At 40.8% G+C, this 22694-nt stretch overlaps 2 protein-coding genes across 5 annotated transcripts in view; one reads left to right on the forward strand and one right to left on the reverse strand.

Annotated features, from left to right (window-relative positions):
* The window catches only part of MEIOB (meiosis specific with OB-fold), a 31861-nt gene extending 17947 nt beyond the window's left edge, over positions 1-13914 (forward strand). For 2 of the 4 annotated variants that reach the window (XM_081257104.1, XM_081257105.1), the window contains exons 7-14: positions 745-845; positions 1761-1813; positions 1901-1996; positions 6214-6315; positions 7788-7941; positions 9722-9905; positions 10619-10705; positions 13527-13914. In XM_081257104.1, the coding sequence (XP_081113230.1) occupies positions 745-845; positions 1761-1813; positions 1901-1996; positions 6214-6315; positions 7788-7941; positions 9722-9905; positions 10619-10705; positions 13527-13637 (888 nt within the window). In that variant the 3' untranslated portion in view covers positions 13638-13914. Of the gene's footprint in view, positions 1-744; positions 846-1760; positions 1814-1900; positions 1997-6213; positions 6316-7787; positions 7942-9721; positions 9906-10618; positions 10706-13526 lie in introns of those variants that run through there. The other 2 variants (XM_081257106.1, XM_081257107.1) reach the window with 2 other exon arrangements.
* A 5149-nt stretch (positions 13915-19063) lies between these two features.
* On the reverse strand, positions 19064-22663 carry FAHD1 (fumarylacetoacetate hydrolase domain containing 1). The gene has a single exon (XM_081257117.1). The coding sequence runs from the start codon at positions 22370-22372 to the stop codon at positions 21707-21709; it is 666 nt and encodes a 221-aa protein (XP_081113243.1). The 5' UTR covers positions 22373-22663; the 3' UTR covers positions 19064-21706.
* Positions 22664-22694: the final 31 nt, after the last annotated feature.

The raw sequence follows: 22694 nt of genomic DNA on the forward strand, positions 1-22694 counted from the left end.
TGCTTCCCAAGGAGCTCAGCCCTGACAATAGATGCATGGGTGACAGTGGCATAGGGGGCAGCTGACTGTCCATGCTTGGGCTATTGCTGTGTGGCCATCAGAGGTGCTGCTGTTCCATGTGAGAACTCCCTGAGGGCACAGAAGGGCCCCTGAGTTCACCTCTATCTCCATGATCCTCTTACACTACAGTGTGGACTGAATCAAACGGTATATCAAAGCACATTCCCATGTATCCCTCATTCGATTCTCACCAGCTTGTCCCTAGGAAGGCAGCAAAGGGGGTATCAATATCCATACCTGGGCTAGCAGGACAAGGACACTGAGGCCCAGAGAGATGAATTCATCCAGTCACATGAACTCCGTGCCAGGCCCTGCGCTAAGCCATGGGGATAGATAGATATTGAAAATGTACTTTCTACCCTCACTGAGTCCACATAGATGCCACCCAGGGACTTGTCATGGAGCATTTGTTCTGACATGTTGAAAAGATCCCACAGTCTTGACTTAAAGCACACATATCTGTATCTCTCTTCAATCAAAGTGTGTGACTTACAACTTAAATACACCTAGTTCAGAGATAAAAGATGCTGTTAGATCATCAAATATATATTAGTGACTCTAGCTATTTTGATATTTCTAATTTGTTGTTTAAAAAGTAAACATTTGAGTATTTCCATTAACAGATATTTAAGTACCTCTACAACTCTAGGTGAAGAAAAATAATGATTTTCTTCAATTTCTAAGGTTGGAGAGCCAAAATACTTTACAACTTCAGACCGAAGAAAAGGCCAGAGGTGTGAAGTTAAACTCTATGATGAAACAGAGTCTTCTTTTGCAATGTTATGGTAACTTCCCACATCTGTTCCAAACTGTGAAATCTGTGCTATTATCACCAAGTCAGACATTTTAATTTCATCAGGAGATGATGGATTTCATATCAGGAGAGGAGTAATGATATAGAAATGATATTTAAAAAATAAACCTTTCTCTTGTATGTTGAGTCATTACAGTCTATGATTACCTTAAAATGAGATCTTTAGATGGCATGGGATTTCATAGATGGACTCTACTGTAACTTGTTTATTATTGTACTCTGTTTTGTAACAAATCGTCATTTACTAAGTCTCATTGATAAATAACAAGCCAGACCTTCTCTGATTCCTTGGGTGGTACCCTGGAGCCAAGCCATGGAAAGATGGTAGAAAAGCAAGCATTGTCACAAGCTGGGTTCTGTGGGGCTCCCAGTGTGTCCGATGTGGGGCAGGGCTACATCCTGAAGCATCACAGGATATAACATGGTATTGTTTAGACTCCAGATGCCTGGGTACCAAAGAAAGCACTTAATTTGAAACAGGGCTTCAACCTATCAAGTCCCCTGAGCAGTTTATCCATGGTGGGGGCCCTCCCTTAATGGCATGAAAGAGTGACTTCAAAATTTTTAAACTTTTGAGTAGTCACTCAGTTCTAACTAGCCTGGAGTGACCTGGGTGATAGGAAAAGAAGGAATTGAAGGAGCAGAAGTTGTTAGAGATGAATGGTGCTGAAAGGAATGATTTTCATAGGTGTTAAATTTTCTGTGAAATAGGCAGTGTAGCCCTGCAAAATGCAGGAGAAGCCAAAATCCTTAACTGTGCCTTGGACCGTATGGGGGATTATTAACCTCATCCATTAAGACATCCTTTTTCTGGTAAATAATGTGGTCATTGCCAGTTTTTTTCTAATGTATTTGATTTTTATCACTTCTTTTTTAACACATGCAGTTGGGATAATGAATCTATTCTACTTGCACAGAGCTGGGTACCACGAGAAACAGGTATCATACTTCAACGATTGTGTTCAGTATTTGTCATTTTTTTATCCCCCTGTGTAATAATTTTAAAATGGCTTTTTTCCCAAACAGTAATATTTGCCTCAGATGTAAGAATAAGTTTTGACAAATTTCGGAACTGCATGACAGCAACTGTAATCTCAAAAACCATTATTACAACTAATCCAGGTAAAAAGCTATCTGAAATTTTTTATCCCTTTGGAAATGACTACATCATGTATTCCAATATTTGTGCAGTGTGTTTAAGAATGAAGCTTGGATTTCATTTGAATTAAAAGTGAAAAACTGCTTCATATGACTTTGAAAAACTTACAATGAGCTATATCTTTGATATCTTTACAAAAGAAATGTGAAAAACCAGACTCTTTTTTTTTAAAAATAAATTTATTTATTTATTTTTGGCTGTGTTGGGTCTTCGTTTCTGTGCGAGGGCGTTCTCTAGTTGTGGCAAGCAGGGGCCACTCTTCATCGCGGTGCGTGGGCCTCTCACTGTCGTGGCCTCTCTTGTTGTGGAGCACAGGTCCCAGATGCGCAGGCTCAGTAGTTGTGGCTCACGGGCCCAGTTGCTCTGTGGCATGTGGGATCTTCCCAGACCAGGGCTCGAACCCGTATCCCCTGCATTGGCAGGCAGATTCTCAACCACTGTGCCACCAGGGAAGCCCCAGACTCATTTTTTTTTTTTTTTTGCGGTACGTGGGCCCCTCACTGTCGCGGCCCCTCCCGTTGCGGAGCACAGGCTCCGGACGCGCAGGCTCAGCGGCCATGGCTCACGGGCCCAGCCGCTCCGCGGCATGTGGGATCCTCCCGGACCGGGGCACAAACCCGTGTCCCCTGCATCGGCAGGCGGACTCTCAACCACTGCGCCATCTGGGAAGCCCCCCAGACTCATTTTTAAAGCATCATCCCTTGTGATGATTTTGAGAGCTCATTGCTATTGATTGGATAACCTAAATTATTGACTATTTAAAAAATAAATTTAATTTTACTACATTCAAGTAACAGCACTAGAGAGTGGAGAACATATATATAGTATCATTAGTTCATAATTGTTAGTGGTTGTTAAAGGGTTTAAAGCTGTTCCAGCATGAAATCAGGGAAGCAGGTTTGGGGAGATGAGGGGTTGGTGCTCTTAAGCATCCTCAGAGTGCTTTGTAGTGCAAATAGAAAGATCAGCCCAACACTGCAGAAGAGTACACAATTCCCAGAAGTGAATAATCCTTCAAAATCTCAAGAAGATATAAATATAGTAGGTATCATTTTAAATATAAGTTCACTCTACTGGTCAATAATGAAGCATTAATAGTGACTGAGAACTATAAAGCAATTTTGTCTTTGACCAAACTTATCAGAATTTTTAAAAGTAAAATTACTATGAGATATGATATAAAATAACAAGACTTTTTAAATATAAGTATGTTGGATCTTGCTCATCTACCACAGGAATGTTGTCTCCTTAAAAGCAGTATCATGGGAGGTGATACGACACTCATTGATTTGTTCTTGTTGAGCTCTCATCTACTGTGCACATGCTGTATGCTGGGCACTGTTCTGGGTCCAGTGACAAAACACAAATATCTCTCCTGCTCACGGAGCTCACGTCCTAGCAGGGGGGAGACAGAGAATGAACATTAAAGATAACACATCCATGAATTATGAAATGCTTGAGAAGTAAAAGAGGAAGAGGGTCAGGAGGGTCTAGAATGCCACGGTGTGTGTAGGGCAGGTTGCTGTTTACATAGGGTGGTCAGGTAGGCCTCACTGGGAGGGCAACATCTGAGCAAAGATGTTGTGAGGCAGTGAGGGGGTTAACCATGGGAAAAGAGCACACCAGGCAGAGGGACCAGCCAGTGCAAAGGCCCTGAGGCCAGTGTGGCTAGATCTGATAGAGCAGGGTAGGAGGAGGAGTGGAGGTCAGAGAAGAAATGGAGGCGATCGAGAAGGACTTACTGATAAAAGAATGCTGGCTTTTACTTTGTAGGAAAGGGGGAGCAGGGCAGTGACGTTATCTAAGTTCTAAAAGGATTGCTCTGGCTTCTTTGTTGTAAATTAGTGGGGACACAACCATGATCAGTTCTTACCACAGGGCAATAATGTCACTCTTCAATTACTTTTTTTTTCTTTTGAGGAGGGTACTATGGTTTCTTATTTTTAATATTTTATTAATACTAATAGACTATTTTTAGTATATTTAATAACATCAATGATAGAAAATCTTCATCCTCTAAGGGTAAATTTGGTCTGGGAAAATTTCTAAAAGACAGTTGGATTTGTCTGGTGGAAAAGGTTATCAAGCTTGACAGTACTAATCGTATCGAAACCTCAAGACTAAGTTAATAAGACAGATTTGAAGGATGTTGTGCGTTTGGCTCTGAAAACAGATTCAAAGGGGAAATGTCAAAGTGTTTTGAGCAATGCTAACATCATTAGAATAAATGCCTTATTTCTCAAGGAGACAAATATAAAGGAGAATATGTATAACGGTGTGTGAATTTCAATATGTTTATTTAAATCAGTCTTATTTCTAATTTCCTGGGCTACACATGCCACACAGAAGTTAAGAACATCTAAATGGTTTGAGCTTTCATCCTAGCCAGCATGTCCAGGCTTTCTGCCCCGAGAGAGTTCATCAGATGGGGAAGAAAGAATTTCTGACCCCCCACAGACAGTCTGGGATGACCCTGTTGTCCTTAGAGCTCTTGACAGCAGTGCCTACACCCCACCCTTCCTACCAGCTTCTGTCCCAGGATGCTCATTAATTTACAGATATTTAGTGAATGCCTTTTATTTGCCAACTACTGAGGTAACTTTAACACTTTCTGGAACAAGGAAGTACATGAGTGGATGGGTGCTCAGATGGATGGAAGGATAGTCACTATAATTGAAGTACAGAAATGAAAAGCCAAAACCCCTGTCTGGGATTCCAGTCTAGTTCTGAGAAAGAACCAACAGTGATAAGACTTGTGGTACAACAGGACGAGGAGGAAGAAACCCTGACTCTGTCCAGGGGAGTCAGGGGGTCCAAGCATTGGCAGGACGGTTTGCAGAATGTTGGAGATGGTGAGGGAGGGCTGAAGACAAGCAGGTGTTAGAGGTTGGGGCTTGGAGTTGAAGGGTGTCAGAGTTAGAGAGCCCTCTTCAAAATCAGATTCGTGCCTTCTGACACATTATCTCACTATTCCTGAGGATACTCATGTCCCAAATTGAGGAGCAAGTTTTTTGTCTTTTTAAGTATTTTATTTATTTATTTGGCTGCTTCGGGTCTTCATTGTGGCATGTGGGGTCTTTAGTTGCGGCACACAAGCTTCTTTCTAGTTGTGGCGCATAGCTCCACAGCACACAAGCTCTCTAGTTGTGGCACACAGACTCTCTAATTGTGGTGCACGGGCTCCAGAGCACACAGGCAAGCTTCTCTCCAGTTGTGTTGTGTGGGCTCTAGAGCACTTGGGCTCAGTAGTTGTGGTGCGTGGGCTTAGTTGCCCCGTGGCATGTGGGATCTTAGTTCCCTGACCCAGGGATCAAACCCACATCCCCTGCATTGGAAGGCGGATTCTTAACCACTGGACCACCAGGGAAGTCCTGAGGAGCAAGGTTTTTTTTTTTTTTTTTTAATTATAGGAATCTTCTTTAACATTTATTTATTTATTTATTTATTTTTGTCTGCATTGGGCTTTCTGTAGTTGTGGTTAGCGGGGGGCTACTCTTTGTTGTGGTGCACAGGCTTCTCATTGCGGTGGCTTCTCTTCTTGTGGAGCATGGGCTCTAGGCACATGGGCTTCAGTAGCTGTGGCACGTGGGCTCAGTAGTTGTGGCTCATGGACCCCAGAGAGCAGGCTCAGTAGTTGTGGCACACGGTCTTAGATGCTCTGCGGCATGTGGGATCTTCCCAGACCAGGGATCGAACCCGTGTCCCCTGCATTGGCAGGCAGATTCTTAACCACTGCACCGCCAGGCAAGTCTGGAGCAAGCTTTTTAAACAACCTTAAAAAATTTTTTTTCTGACTAGAAAAGAAATACATACAAAATTCAAAAAATACATAAAAGCATAAAAAGGAAAAGAAAGATCAGCTGTAAATTCACCATCTCATAAGAGATAATCATTTCTTTGGTACATATTCTTCCAGGTAATTTTGCTCATGTATCTTTTTTAAAATGAAAGGGAATTGTATGACAATGTTTTGTAAGCTGCTCTTTAAACTCATGATATCTGGTGTACATCTCTCTGCGTTAATGGAGCACCCCATCACATTGTTAATGGCTTTGTAATATTGTGTTTGATTGTATCTTATACATCTTCACTTTTTACTGTTAAAAATAATTTTGGATCATTTACAGTGATTTAAAAAATAATCAGTTTGCTGTTTACTTATTATCCATTTTCAATTAAGATACACCAGAAGCTAACATCCTATTGAATTTTATAAGAGAAAATAAAGAAACGAATCCTCTGGATGATGAAATTGACAGTTATTTGAAAGAATCCACAAATTGTAAGTGACCTTTAAATATTATTTGAATTTTTAAAAGGCCAGAATTTGGGCCTATAAAGTTACTTAGTAAAAGATATTGTATTCTTATTATGTAACTGCTACACTTCCACTTTTTATTTATTTATTTATTTATTTATGGCTGTGTTGGGTCTTCGTTTCTGTGCCAGGGCTTTCTCCAGTTGTGGTGAGCAGGGGCCACTCTTCATCGCGGTGCGCGGGCCTCTTACTGTCGCGGCCTCTCCCGTACCGGAGCACAGGCTCCAGACGCGCAGGCTCAGTAGTTGTGGCTCACGGGCTTAGTTGCTCCACGGCATGTGGGATCTTCCCAGACCAGGGCTCAAACCCGTGTTCGCTGCATTGGCAGGCAGATTCTTAACCACTGCGCCACCCAGGGAAGCCCTATACTTCCACTTTTAAAAAGGTAGTTTAAACCTTTTGGAGGCTTATATAACCTTTTGCCAATCTGATGAGAGCTATGACCCTTTCCCCAGAAAAGTAGCTGTACCCACACATAGAATTTTGCATAAAATGTCATGTGTTCACAGACCCCAGACTGAAGCTTGACTTTAAAAGGGATGCTGGGACTTCCCTGGCAGGCCAGTGGTTAAGACTCCACGCTTCCAAAGCAGGGGGCGTGAGTTCTATCTCTGGTTGGGGAGCTAAGATCCCACATGCCTCGTGGTGTGGCCAAAAAAAAAAAAGGGATGTGGTTTGTTTCCGTCTGTGGCTTATGCTTAGACCCTCAGGAGAATGGAGAAAAGCAGAGGGAAGACTTCAATCATTCCCTGAAGGCATGTTCTTGTAACTTCATCCTAGGAGGTGAAATACTTCCTAATAATTCCTCTCTAGAGAGTAACAATTGAATTAAGCATGAAATAAATTATTCTGCAAGTCACATTAACTTGTAAAAGAATAACTTTGTTACGCTTTCCTGGGGGATATTTAACATGTTTCCTTTCTTTCTTTTTGTTTTTTTTTGTTTTTTTTGTTCTGTTTTGTTTTTCGGCTGTGTGGCATGGCTTGTGGGGAACTAAGCCACGCGGTGCAGCCAAAGATAAATAAATGAATAAATAAATATAGTCTCTTCACCATTTAAAAAATTGAGTTGACTTGTCTTTTTCTTATTGATTTTTAAGAATCCTTTAGATATTCTGGATATGAATCCTTTATCTCCTTATAGATTGCTAGCATCTCCCACTCTATGGCTTGCCTTTTCATTCTTTTAATGGAATCTTCTGATGATCAGAAATTATTCATTTTAATAAAGACTAATTTCTCATTCTTTTCCTTTTTTGCTTTTATGGCCTTTTATATAATCAGTTTTAATATATCATATATAATAATTTTTCTATTACATAACTTAAGCTACTACATATTCTCATTTGAGCTTTGTAGCTTTTCTATTTGGATATAATCCTTTGGAGTTCTTAGAATATATTTAGAACTTCCATGACTTTTCTTTTTTTTTTTAGTAAATACAATAGTTGATGTCTATACAGTTGAACAATTAAAGGTAAAAGCTTTGAAGAATGAAGGAAAAGCTGATCCTATCTATGGAATTCTTTATGCTTACATTTCTACACTGAACATTGATGATGAAACTACAAAAGTAGTTCGAAATAGATGGTAAGCAACCAAATTACTTTTAGAAAGTTCATTCTTGTAAGAAATAAAAACAGTTATTGTTAATAAATTTTAAACTCTATAAAAGTTAAGCTATTCTTTGACGTAATAGTGGTTATGCATTTGAATAGTGGTTATGCATTATGCATAAGTGGTTATGCAATTGACAAACTATTTAGATTCAAAATTATAATTGCCTTTTAAAGCAAAATTTAATTTACTGTGTTTCAGCAACCCTAAAATAGAAAGATATAATAATGTCGAAACTTTTAACTGGGATGAGAAACTATTGTTTTATGACAATTCGAAAATTATTTTGGTGACCACATCCTATAGCAATACAAGTAATAGCATTTTAATAAATTATTTTAACTGTATGAAGAATATGATTTCCAACCTCTCCTAGGTCAAAGTTAGTATCTACTTGCATAGAAAAGTAAATCCAAGTAGATTTAATAATCTTAGCCAAAAAATGCTTGGCAAGAAAATTCTAAGAAAAAAAAAATTCTAAAATGTTATTGTGAAAGCCTCCCTATGGATTTATAATTGATATTTTTATTGACATAGTTCTAGATTCACATGGCACTGCAAGAAATAATATATAAACTGGACACTTTGTCCAGTTTCCCCCAATGGTAACATTTTGCAAAACTGTAGTATCACATCATAGACAGTAATGACATTAATTAAATCCACTGATCTTATTCAGATTTCCCCAGATTAATATGCATCGTGTGTGTGTGTGTGTGTGTGTGTGTGTGAAATTTCATATAGTTTTATCATGTATGAAATGATAAACCACCACAATCAAGAAATTGACCTATGGATTTTTAAAACATTGTATGATTTGGTGTTAAAGTTGAAAAAAACGAATGTAGAGGCTGTTGTGTAAGGCAGGTATTTATTTTTTGAAAAATATTTTTCAAAAATTAAAAGAAATGTTATTGTCTCCCTTATTTTTCCTACATCTTTAATATTGATATCTGAGGAAAAGTATCTAAAATTTAATTCAAAAGTGATCTGTGGCTTACAAGAAACCAGTATCTTCAGATCATTCCCTCTGCTTGAGAAATTTGAATGTCTTCCTATTCAAATTGGCAAAGTAATGACTGCTTCAAAAATATAGAAGAGCATGGAATTACCCCTTAAAGAGAGGAGAATGTGTCACTAGCAGTACTAGCAGCATTTAGAGTGTGAACCTCCCCAACCCTCAGGTTATTCTGTGGATGTACAGAGGACTTAGTACAGGACCAAGTGAGCATTCATGGAACCCAGGCTTTCTAGGCACAAGACAGGATTCCTGCCCTCAAACTCTGAGCCAGGAGATAAACAAACATACCTGCAATAACATGGAATAGGATGTGATAGGGTGTAAGTCCGTGCTGAAGTGTAAGTTGTGCAGCTGTTCAGAGAAGGGAGGGGGTGGGGCTGGGGTGCAAGTGAGGAAGGCCCCAGTGGGGGAGTGATCCTGGGCAAGAACCCCAGCATGGGGGAAGGTAGGAGGCAGAACTGTGAGAGGACTGGCTTGTCCCAGTTTCTGAAGCAGGAATACTGAAAATGAGGTTGACTGCATAGAAAGCATGTTGTATTGCTGTGCATTGTTCCTTGTTATTTTGTAGGTCTGCTTTGTACCCTGCTCAGTGCTGAGCACTCTGTAATTACTTACTCTGTAAATATTCCAGGTGCTGACTTAGGCTAAAAGTCTAAGTGATAATTCTTCTGCTAGAGATCAGATTTGTCACTTAGGGCCTTCACATTCTATCTTGTCTTTGTTTCTTTTCAGTTCAGGCTGTGGTTACATTGTAAATGAAGCATCCAGCACCTGTACAACTTGCAACAAAGATTCTTCAGAATTTAAATCAGTTTTTCGCAGCTTCTATATGCTAATTGATCTTACTGATCACACAGGTACCCTCCATTCCTGTAGTCTCACAGGAAGTGTTGCTGAGGAGACTTTGGGCTTCACGGTAAACAATAAAAAGGAAAAGATGTTTAGAAATACTTCCAAATTGAATTTGCTCCCCCAAACATATAGGTTATTTTGGGGAACATTTGATAGAAATTAATTCATTAATAAAGAGGTCTGGGAAAAATCAATCTTGACTTAAACACACATTGTTTTAATAAACAAATAATTACATTTGCATATTAAAATCCTAGCTAACATTAACTGTTAGGAATAACAAGAGAGGTCCTTGGTGACAGTGGAGAATAAACATGACATTTTATATAGTCACATAACAACGGGCAAAACAACACCTTGGAGACACTGAGCAGGGTCCTCTGTTAGGAGGGTTTGGCAGTATTTCACCTACCCAGGTGTATAAGGTCAGCCACGAACTCTTCCTCAGTCTGCCCCATAGCACAGCAGGAGAGATTAGCTTGTGTGCTTGATGTTAGGTTTGATGTTTTTTAGTGTTAGAACCCACTCATGAAGTTTACCATTAAGCCTCAGTGGTTTCCACTTTGTTAAGGGGGGCTTTCTGTGCCGAGCCACCTGGCTGGCTTCAGACATTCAGTTTAGAGCCTTTCTATCTAGCCTTATCTCCTCCATCAAGAGAATTGACCTGTAATTACTATGGATAAATTCCATTTCCAGTGAGCAAATTTGTTTTACATTATTGTCAAGATGAGTTATCTATATATTCTTTGGAAATATTTGTTTAATTTTTTTATCCAGGTAAATGAGTTTCTTGCAATGACGGATGAACAGAAAACAGCATTAAAGTGGCAGTTTCTTTTGGAAAGAAGCAAAATTTATTTAAAAGTTAGTGCATTTTATAGTACTATATTATTCTTTTTTAAAAAATATTTATTTATTTATTTGGTTGCGCTGGGTTTTAGTTGTGGCAGGCAGGCTCCTTAGTTGTGGCGTGCGAACTCTTAGTTGTGGCATGCATGTGAGATGTAGTTCCCTGACCAGGGATTGAACCCGGGCCCCCTGAACTGGGAGTGCGGGCTCTTAACAATTGTGCCACCAGGGAAGTCCCAGTACTGTTATTCTATATGTTCAAGCAATAAGAAAATCCTGGAGTATGACATAATAAATTAGGGAATTTGTTATTTTTAAAATAAATTTATTTATTTTTATTTATTTTTGGCTGCATTGGGTCTTCGTTGCTGTGTGCAGGCTTTCTCTATTTGCAGCGAGCGGGGGCTACTCTTTGTTGCAGTGCACGGGCTTCTCATTGCGGTGGCTTCTCTTGTTGCAGAGCACGGGGTCTAGGCGTGCGGGCTTCGGTAGTTGTGGCACGTGGGCTCAGTAGTTGTGGCGCACGGGCTTAGTTGCTCCGCGGCATGTGGGATCCTCCCGGACGAGGGCTCGAACCCATGTCCCCTGCACTGTCAGGCAGATTCTTAACCACTGCGCCACCAGGGAAGCTCAGGAACTTGTTATTTTTAATAATGCCCAGTTCCCAGATGTGCAGAAGGATTTGGCTACCATAGAAATAGTGGAAGTAATCAGCTTTTTTCATATAGTATAAAGAAGTTACAAATGATATAAAATAAAAAGACCAACAAAGAAAATATTAACTCCGTTAATGTTAACTCCAAGGCTAGGAACGGGGCTTTAGAGTCAAAGCTGGGTCCCCCCTGCCCCCATGTACGATGCTCCTCACTTCAGTGAGCAGTATTCAATAGCAAGTTAAATGCTGCGGTGAGACAGACTTGGGTTTGACTCCCAGTCCCACCATTCCTCAGCCTATGTGACCCTGGGGAGGTTAATTAACTTCTCTAAGCCTCTAAAATTCTGTGCTGCTACAACTCTGATCAGAGCAGACTCCCGCAGCAGTAGCAACACTTCAGTGTTGGAAGGCCACAGAACCTTAGTGTTAAAAGTGTAAAATGGGCAGTGGGACAAACTCCCCTTGTTTTGCAAATGAGGAAAATAGGACCAAGAAATGTTGCTTCTTGCCCCAGGTCACAGGTGAGATAGGGCTACAGTCTACAATATTTCAGATGTTTCCTCTTTTACACTCTTAAAATTTTTTGAGCTCTTAAGTGAGTTATATCTGTCAACATTTATTGTACTAGAACTTAACACTGAGAAAAATTTTAAATGTATTCATGAGCACACATTCTTTTAGCAGTTAGAACAATGATATTATCTCATGTCATGTAGCCTCTCGAAAACTACAGTGCACTCTGGTGAAAGAATGAGAGTAAGAAAGGCAAAGAGCATTTTCGTATTATTATGAAGATAGCTTTGATCTCATGGATACCCTGAAAGAGTCTTTGAGAACACTGGGTCTGCTCCATCTCAGCCTCATAAGCAGGTTTTCCCATTTTCCTGTGGCTTCCTTTCCTTGCAGCCTCAAGCATATCTGAATAGATTGCAGACATGGAGTCACCAATGGCCTCAACAATATTTCTAGGACCTCAGTTTGAGGCCTCTTCATTACTAGGCCAAAGGGGGAAAATTACAGTAATATACCGCATCTCTTCCACCATTTGCATGAATCCACCTAAATACTGTACTGTCTATTCCCAAATCAGCATATACTCAGATCCTTGTCCAACTTTGTGGTTTCCCTCCAAACAGGAGGTACTAGTTGCTCTGAGTTTGATCAATTTAAATTCATAGTAACTTATTTATAGTTTCCCAAACTTGATTCAAATATCGCAACAAATTGCTCTCAAGTAAATGGATATTGTACGTTTCCAAAGAATATGTTAAAAAGATATTTGTCAGATTTAACAAAGATTTCAAGCAGGTAGTGATTATATCACAAAATGTAATAAAGATTGTGAGCCTCAAGTACAATTTCAATTGTTATAAATCAGTTAAAACAGAACATGTAATTAAAAAAATAAGAATTTACATTGCTCTGCTAATAAGATAAAAACAAAGGATTTCCATATAGGACATTTTGTATATTTATCATATTTCAATTAAAAATAATGGCTACTTAAAGTGGTTCATTTGGAGGGATTTCAAAGTGAGTTATTCATTTCAATGTTTTAAAACACATAGTGATATTAGTATCATAGATCCTTGTAAGATCTGATATTAGTGTTAAAGAATAATTTTCAAAAAGGTTAAATTGACTCATACAAAATAAAATGAATACATGTCAAAGATTTAATTCAATTCATTAATTAATGAAGGAAATTAAAATGCCTAGCTGATGTGTCCTTCCACTCCATACTAAATAAAATGTTGGTGAGAGTGCTTTGTAAATTGTAAAAAGTGAGACATCATTATTAATCAACTGCATCATGATATTGTTGTGCTCTAACAGGTCATGTTACTGCTGCAGGTTCACACCTGTCACAATTGGTTGTTTGAACACACTTTAAGCCCTTTTTTCTACATGTTGGATTTGAAATCCCAACTTTCCTACCTGAGAAAAAGGTCATGAAAAATTGATGTGGATTTTTAAAAAATCACTGTCAGAAGCCAGATCTATAATTTTTCTCCCAACTCTGCCTGAGACTGGAACTCTTTCCATTGTCTTACAGCTTTAATTGAAGTTTTTGTTCATATCTGTAAAGAAAACTCAGTGCTGTTCTCTATTTGTGGTTGTTGGTTTTCAGCGTTGTATACCAGGTGATTTTAGAAACTAACTCTCTTTTTCTCCCTGCAGTTTTTTTTATCTCATAGAGCAAGGGGTGGACTGAGAGTGAGCGTGCTCTCCTGTAAGCTCGCAGATCCTATGGAGGCAAGTAGGAACTTGTCTGGACAAGGAAATATTTAAAAACCAGACGTCATTTTAAATTCTGGAAAAGAATATGAGTTTTAACCGCCTTTAAAGTGGAAAATGAGTTTGAAAGTTACAGATAAAATTGTATTTTGTTCAAATGTGGTGAGAATGTTTCTGTAAATTGTTATTGTGTTTCCCCCTGGAGTCGGTTAAGAGTAAATCCTAAAATCTCCCTCTTACTCATTTCTTAAAAGGCCTTTTCTACTGGCTTTGCCCTCTCTCTTCCCAAGTTGGAAAATGTTTGCATGAATTAATAAACAAGTTTAATCTTTCCCACAGATATGAATGATTTCTTAAGCCCATTTTCTCTTTGTCTTGTTTGCCTGGAGAAAGATCAGAACCTATAAAAACAATGTGGCCATGGCTCAGACTACTTTGCTGGAGCTGATGGGCACGGACGACCGGTTCTCCCAGTGCCGGGTGGGGACGGCAGAAGTCCATGGGTGATGCTGTGCAACTGTTTTGATCACTGTAGAGCTTTTCTAGTAGGTTGCTTTCTCTGATGACACATCAGAGCTACCCAGTGCTTGTGAAGGCTTGCTGACTTAGGCTTGACATTTGTGAGTCTGAATCAACTCGGGGGAGACCAGCTTCAGAAGTTTCACAAGCGGTGGCGAGTCTTAGGAACTTGAAAGGGTGGGCGACCTGCTCTGCTTTGACAGGCGATGGCCCCTCCACTTCAGCTGCCTTTGCAGCAGCCCCCGAGTGCTCTGCTCAGCTCCACACCATCTCCGGTCACTGGTCACTTGCTTCAGGGCAAAGACCCACCACTGCGGTCAGTGTTGATCCACAGTGTGGGAGGTTTGTCCAGCGTAATTTGGGTCTGGCACTTCAAAGGCTACACTTCACCCACCACAGGAATGACAAAAAGAAAAAGTAAGTGAACAAAATTCTTTTATAAAGCTGGTGTTGGGAGATAAACTTGTCAGTAATGTTTTCTCTGGCTTTAACCATATGCAGCCATGGGGGAGGGATATGAGTTGACACTTAGTGTGTCTAAATTGTGGTAATAAATGAAGTAATGAAGATCTTGACCATAGTTGTGCAAATATCAAGTGTACCTGATGAAGGGCTTCCTTCCTTTCTCCCTCGGGGAGGGGATAGGTGTGTTAATCAGGGTGAATTGTGAAGGTGGACAGGGAAGGAAGGAAGGAAGGAAGGAAGGAGAGTGGTGCAGGGACAAGGATGCCTGGCCCAGATAGTGTGTCCGGCGCTGCTGTGCCAGGCCTCCTGGGGCTCTGACCTCTAGCAGCAGGTCTCAAAGTGCCAACACCTGGTACTTTGGGTGCCAGAACCAGCTGTCTGGGCTCCTATAGTCCATGGCCCTCAGCTGCTCTGGCTGTTTCACCACTAGCCTCAACTGCATAATACAGGTGCAAAATACCAGCATTCTCAAAGTAGGTGCATATGCAGTACTCAGTGTTCCCTAACCAAGACCTGTGAAGGCCTAGTGGGCAGCAGAGGGCTCTGCATGACTTCCTCACTGCTACCATGGTGACCTCTCAGTCTGCTGGCATTTAACTAAGGAGACCCCATGCCTCACACTAGAGGGACGTCACAGTTGCTTATTTCATCTGATGAAACTGGAATCTACAGGGCTAGCTGTCATTCCACACTGAATCAGAGGGGCTTCACAGAGCTTACTTAACTTACACATTCACAGAATGAAGATTACAAACTGGTCAGTATCTAAAATTTGGCTGTAGATTAGCCAGAATGCAGGTACTTGAAGTATCAATGAAAGAAAGAAGCATTCTGCCCCAGCAACACAAAATCTACAACTTCCTGTCCAGGATCTCTGTTTCTCTGCTACTCTTCAGAAGCTGCTTTTCCTGGTCCTAGTGACTTCTGATCTACATGTTTTATATTGCTTTATATAAATAGTTTGGTGACTATATAATTTTTCCTAATCTTCTATTAGTGGTTTATTTAAATACAGTTTTCCTTTCCTAATTCTGCTTTGGTGAGGGTTTGTATTGTTGTGGTTCAATACTCTGTACGTGGCAGAAACACAATATATATATTTATCCATCTATTACTCATCTTGAGGAACCCTGGAGTTGTTTTTGCTTTTTAAATATTTTTTATCATAAAGTTTTATGTGTTTATTGTAGAAAAATTAGAGAAAATGATTAAAAAAAGGAAAAGGAAAGAAAAGAAAACCCATAATCTCCCATCCCAATTTTTTAAACTGGTAGGAAATATATTCTTTTCTTATAAATGTGTTTTTGTTTTGGTTTTTTATTGTGGTAAAATATACATCACATAAAATTTACTATTTTGACCATTTTTAAGTGTACAGTTGAGTGGCATTAAGTACATTCACAATTTTGTGTAAACATCACCACTATCCATTTCCAGAAATTTTTAATCATCACAAATTGAAATTCTGTACTCATTAAGACAATAACTCCGCATTTCCCCCTCCCCCAGTTTCTGATAACCTCTAATCTACTTGGTCTCTATGAGTTTGGCTCTTCTTGGTACCTGATAATACATGGAATCATACAATATTTGTCCTTTTGTGTCTAGCTTATTTTTCTGAGCATAATGTTTTCAAGGTTCATCCATGTTATAACGTATCAGAATTTCATTCCTTTTTATGGCTGAGTAGTATGTATGAATTGGATAAATGTACCACCTTTTGTTTATCTATTAATATCTTGGTGGACAATTGGGCTGTTCCACCTTTTGGCTATTGTGATTAGCCAATCATAGCTACCTTGAACATCTGTGTACAAGCATCCACATTTTTGTAAATGTCTTCCCTGAGTTTTTATCATCTCTCCATCTATGTTAAAGCATATAATTTACAAAACCAAAAAATTAAAAACATATGATTTACAAATACAGGTTATACTATAACCTGCTTTTATACTTAATAATTTATAATAAACTTTTCATGCCATTAAATATTCTACATAATTTCAATAGCTACATATTATTTTATTATATGAGTATATGATAGTGAATGTAATCAATCTAATAACATTTGACATTTAAAATATTTCCCGTTTTTTGCTGTTACAAATGATGGCTGTAGCTAAATCTTTGGCCACATTCTTTTTTTTTTTTTTTTTTTTTTTTTGCGGTACGCGGGCCTCTCACTGTTGTGGCCTCTCCTGTTGCGGAGCACAGGCTCCGGACGCGCAGGCTCAGCGGCCACGGCTCGCGGGCCCAGCCGCTCCGCGGCATGTGGGATCTTCCCGGACCGGGGCACGAACCCGTGTCCCCTGCATCGGCAGGCGGACTCTCAACCACTGCGCCACCAGGGAAGCCCCACATTCTTAATTATTTCTTTGGAGTAAGTTTCTAGATATTAAATTGCTGCAACAATGTTACATTATTGAATACTTTTTAATGTGCTGGATTTTGTAATAAGCACTTTATTTATATTATCTGATTTATGCAATTACTGTTATTTTGCCCACTTTATAGATGGGACATGAAGGCCAAGTTAGAGGAGGTAGATGTGGAGGTGGCTGAGTGGGCAGGCTCTGTGGCTGCAGGCTCAACCCCCTCTGCTGCTCCCAGGCTGGACTCCAGCTCTAAGCTTCTCCACATTTGTGGTTCCCCTTTGGTAAATGGGGATAATAATATACCAACTCCTGTTGACAACTGTTAAGACTAAATAAGTTAGTATATGTAAAGTGCTTAGACTCATGCACTTAGTATATGATCAATAAGTACCAGTTATTGTAAATGTCGAGGTATAGCAATATCATTGGCACCATATTTGACAATATTTGTATTATGTCTATTCTGCTTTTATAATTTGAATTTTTTTCTTGTATCTTATTAGATTTACAATTACTTTACTCTTTCCCTTTAGAATATATGAACGTTTTAGCATATGAATTAATTGTATTGAAAGGAAATATAAAACTTCCCTGAAATCAGATCCTACAGCAACATTTACACCAAAGATGTGCCCAATAGTCTTGTTAAAAAGATAACTGTGGGGACTTCCCTGGTGGCGCAGTGGTTAAGAATCCACCTGCCAATACAGGGGACACAGGTTCGATCCCTGATCTGGGAAGATGCCACATGCCACGGAGTAACTAAACCCGTGCACCACAACTACTGTGCTTGAGCTCTAGAGCCCTAGAGCCACAACTACTGAAGCCCACGTGCCTAGAGCCTGTACTCTGCAACAAGAGAAGCCACCGCAATGAGAAGCCTGCACACCTCAAGAAAGAGTAGCCCCCACTCGCCGCAACTAGAGAAAGCCCGTGCACTGCAACGAAGACCCAACGCAACCAAAAATAAATAAAATAAATCTATTTTAAAAAAGATAACTGTATAAACACATGAAAAGATATCAGCTTCACTATTAATCAGAGAAACGCAAATTAAAAAGACCATAGCCACAATACCCAGTGTTGGCTAGGGTGTGAGCAAAAAGGTATTCTTTAACACTCTTGTCAAGTACAAATTAGTATATCCTTTCCCCTGGGCAGGCAATTTAGCGAAAAGTATCAAAATGTAACATGCAAACTATTTAATAAATTTCACTTCTAAGACTTTCCCTAAGGAAATAAACAAGTGCCAAATAATGTGTATGGAGGATGTTTCCTTGCATCATTGTTTCTAGTAGCAAAGCATTTGAAACCTATGCAACCTCTAGGGCAGGGGTTCCCAGCAGTCCGGGCCACACAGCAGGAGGTGAGTGGCCGGGGAGGGAAGCTTCATCTGTATTTACAGCTGCTTCCCATGACTTACATTACCACCTGAGCTCCACCTCCTGTCAGCAATATGGTGAGTTGTATAATTATTTCATTATATATTACAATGTAACAGTAATAGAAATAAAGTGTACAATAAGTGTAATGCACTTGAATCATCTGGAAACCGTTCTTCCCCTTCCCCGCTGTCTGTGGAAAACTTGTCTTCCATGAAACCGGTCCCTGGTGCTAGAAACGTTGGGCACCGCTGCTCTAGGGGAGTGTTGGGCTCCACCCAGATCTCTGGTAGGCACCTAGCCCTCAGCTTCTATGAAGGTTGGAGAATTACCTGGGGAAGTTACAGGAGAGGTGGGGGAGCAGATTCTGGCAATGACTTCCCCTTGGGATGGTCAGTGGACTGAAGCTCATCTCCAGTTCTGAGACCCTGTTCTTTCTTAGTTTGTTCCCTGCCCTTTCTACTTCCTCTTCACTTACTTTCTCCTGAGAGCACTCCTAAAAATCACCCGAACAAATATCCCCACTTAAGGCTCTGCTTCTGGGGTACATGATCTAAGACACAGTCATTAAAAGTGGTTATGAAAATATGCACCGACCTGGAAAGATATTCACAGTATATGCCTAATGAACAATTTAAAAAAAGAAGTCCAGAAGAACAGATGTCAAGCCATATACTCTATATGAACTAATAATATCATGGATTTTTAAAAAGTTGTGATAAGGGTATTGTGACCATATAGGAGAATGTCCTTATTTTTAGGAGATGCATGCTGAAAGGGTAGAGTGTTTCTGCAACTCACAGTTTTCAGTTTTCCAAAACGTGTTTGTTTGTGTGTGTGTATACACACAGGGTGTGGGGTGGGAAGAGAGAGAATGAACATAGCAAATGTCAACAATTGTTGAATTTAGTGCAGTGTATATGGAGTTTGTTGCATTAGTCTTTCAATTTTATAGTAGGTTTAAATTTATTCAAAAATAAAAGTTGGTGAAAATGTACTTTCTGGGTATTAGGATTATTGTGATTTTAGCAACATCAGGAATTATGAGAATTGGTATCTTTTTGATTCCTGCAGTCAAGGAGTTTGTGTGCTATATCTGCAATGCTGATAGCAGCTGTCTGTGACAAAGCTTGTGCCACCACTGGGTGAACATTGATCTCAGGGGCACTGTACATTATCTGGATGCTGGCTTGTCCACCCAAGGGGGCCATATGTGAACACTGCTCCTGCTGTGTACCTTTAGCTTGCTTTCAGATCTGTCAGCTGGGTAGACTTGGTTCAACTGGACCTCATATCTGATAGTTTTACTAATAAACTCTCAATATAAGCATACCCTTGATTCAGCTCTTCCACTATGGGAACCTAGCCAAAGGAAATAACTACTAGCAAATAATTAGAAAATATCTCAATGACCAAAAATGGAGGACTGACTTCATCATATGCAATCACTGAAATGTGCTGACATGAAAAGATAGTCACGATATATAGTGGAAAAAGGTTAGAAAAGTGTATGATATGAACAAATTCTATTTAAAAGATCACAATTACATCTGCAGATTTGGAAGAATGTACACCAAAAGCTTAATTTGGACTGTCTCTGTGCATATGAAATTTGGGGTGTTTTGGTTTTTAGCTTATACATATTTACTGAGTCTTCTATAATAAACATCTATTGCTTAAGCATTTGAAAAAAGAAATGTTATTAAAAGATAAAAGAAGGGAGTTCCCCAGTGGCCTAGTGGTTAGGATTCTGGGCTTTCACTGCTGTGGCCCGGATGTGGCCAAACAAAACAAAACAAAACAAAAAAGAGAAAAGATAGCATGACATTTTATAAACAAATCCAACTATGATGCTTCCTCATAATAAATTATAAATTGGGGGTTGCATAAGACCTAAACATTTGAACTTTCTAATATACCTACTTAAAAGACGCAGCCTGCATTGTGGTCAAGACTTCAGGTTTTGTACATTTAGAATGGATAAACAAGGTCCTACTGAAGAGCACAGGGAGCTATATCCAATCTCCTGGGATAAACCATAGTGGAAAAGAGTATTTAAAAAAATTTCTATACGTGTAAAACTGAGTCACTTTGCTGTGCAGCAGAGATTGGCACAACACTGTAAATCAACTATACTTCAATAAAAAAAAATACGGAAAAAAAAGACTTCAGGATTTGGTCTTGGGATGGCTGGGTTACATCTTGGCTCTGCCACTTAGCTGAGTGACCACACAGCCAGGCTGGCTAGCCTCTAAATCTGTCTCCATCTGTGTAACAGGGATGGTAGTAATAATACCACCCTCCAGCTTTGTTGAGGATTAAATAATACACAGAAAACTCTTGGAACAGTGCCTAGTAGTACTAAGTGCTCAATAAATGTTAGGAGCCAGCAGGTGCCTTCTGTTTAGGCTAACAGCAGGAGCTCCTGCCTGCCTAAGCCTAAAGGACTCCGCCAGGCACTCTGGTAGCTGTGTTGTGCATCTCACTTAGCTTTTTGTCAGAGAAGGGAGCAGGTGAGAGCAAAAGCAGCACTCCCAGGCAGTTTGACTTCCCTGAAGCTTCCTTATCGCTGGGTGCGAGGTGTAGGTGCTGATTAACTCTGTTAATAAAGCACAGTATTCTGGAGGCCAAAGACCAAGGTCTGAAGCCCGTTAATGAGCATGTGTCCCTCCTAACCACTATTGGAGGGAAAAATGTACACTTTTAGGTCACACAAAAGACAGCATATTTATTTGGGAAACAGTAGTTTCAACATTATCTCCCGAACTCAGAATCTATGGGCCAGAATACACACGGTAAGTAAACAAGTGAGGTTTTCATTAATTGCTCACTTATTAAATAAAACTTTTAATTAACTATGTGGAGTAGTGTTTTTCCACATCTGCATGATAAGAATCACTTGGAGTGCCAGAGATTGATTCCATTAATTAATACATTAGGCCTGGGATGGCCCAGTAATTTGGAAATTTTTACTTTTACAAATACCTCCAGATGATTTTCATGATCAAGGAACTTTGGGAAACACTGATGAAACGTGCTTTTCCATTTCCTTTGCAGATTTTAAGTCTTGAACACGTGGTCCCAGAATGACCCACTGAAGTCTTATCCAGTCCAGTTTTAGAAAAGGAAAGTAAGTTTTCTGAACATTTGGCTTGTTGTTTCCTAGGAGGCACTGCTTCTCATTTCCATTTCTGGCCCAGCTCTTCTAGATCAAGTTTTTCTCCGACGGTCCATCTTCCTTGAGTTGAGGCATAGCAATCCAATCATTTTAAAAAATTGGTTTCTCATTAAAGGATTATCACATTAAATAACCTTTTCTTGCTTTTGTCTTGTTCCCCTTCCCCCTGAAACGTGTTAAGAAGTTAGGGTGCTTTGTATACCCTCAATATTCTGGCTTTTCCACCGTAAATCTCATACTGACGACCCCGTGTATGCCAGCCTGGATCTCATCGTTTTCTTTAACGGGTCCCACTCCCTTTGGCGTCCCGGTCAAGATAATATCTCCTTCTTCCAAGGCCATGATCTTTGAAACGTAGCTGATGATGTAGGGGATGGAAAAAATCATGGAGGATGTCTCACCCTCCTGCCTGAGTTCGCCGTTGACCTTGAGCCAGAGCTTCAGGTTGTGAGGGTCAGCGATCTTCTCTTTGGGCACGAACGCGCTGACCGGGCAGGAGGCCGTGAAGCTCTTGGCCAGAGTCCAGGGCAGCCCCTTTTTCTTGCACTCGTCCTGCACGTCCCTGGCGGTCATGTCCAGGCACAGAGCATAACCGGCCACGTAGTCCATGGCTGCGGCCTCCGGGACGGCGCAGCAGCGCTTGCCCATCACCACGGCCAGCTCGAGCTCGTGGTGCAGGTTGCGGGTGTAGGCGGGCATGAGGACCGGCGAGCCCTCAGGGGCGTAGGCGGTGGACGGCTTCAGGAAGAGCACCGGCTCGCTCAGTGCGGCGCTTTGCATCTCCCTGACGTGGTCTGCGTAGTTCCTGCCCACGCACACGATGTTCTTCCCCCACTCCCAGAAGCGGGACAGCGGTCTGGTGGCAGCCATGCTCCTGCCTGTTGCCCCCCTGAGTCACGTGGACTCTGCCCGGCTGGCCACCGGACGCCGAAGGCTACCCGGAGAGGACCAACTACCTCGGAGCGCCGTCCCGCGGACTCCGCCGGGTGCCCGGGAGTCGCGGCGCTCTTCCTCTTGGGAGCGGCTGTCCAGTGGCTGCCCCGGGGCTACCCGGCCTCGGGACGCGGCCCGCTCCCCGGAGAGACGCTGAGATTCTTGCGCAGGTGCCTCTCAGGTGGCCGTCAGATCGCGGCAGCGGAACGCGAAGGAGGCGCCGGTGTGACCGCGAGCGCTGATTGGCCGGAGGGCGGGG

The sequence above is a fragment of the Mesoplodon bidens genome, assembly GCF_964165515.1.
Source record: "Mesoplodon bidens genome assembly, chromosome: 15".
NCBI lineage: Eukaryota > Metazoa > Chordata > Mammalia > Artiodactyla > Ziphiidae > Mesoplodon > Mesoplodon bidens.

Coding starts and splice junctions, on each gene's coding strand:
- FAHD1 (XM_081257117.1), bottom strand. CDS start 22,372: ATGGCTGCCACCAGACCGCTGTCCCGCTTCTGGGAGTGGGGGAAGAAC.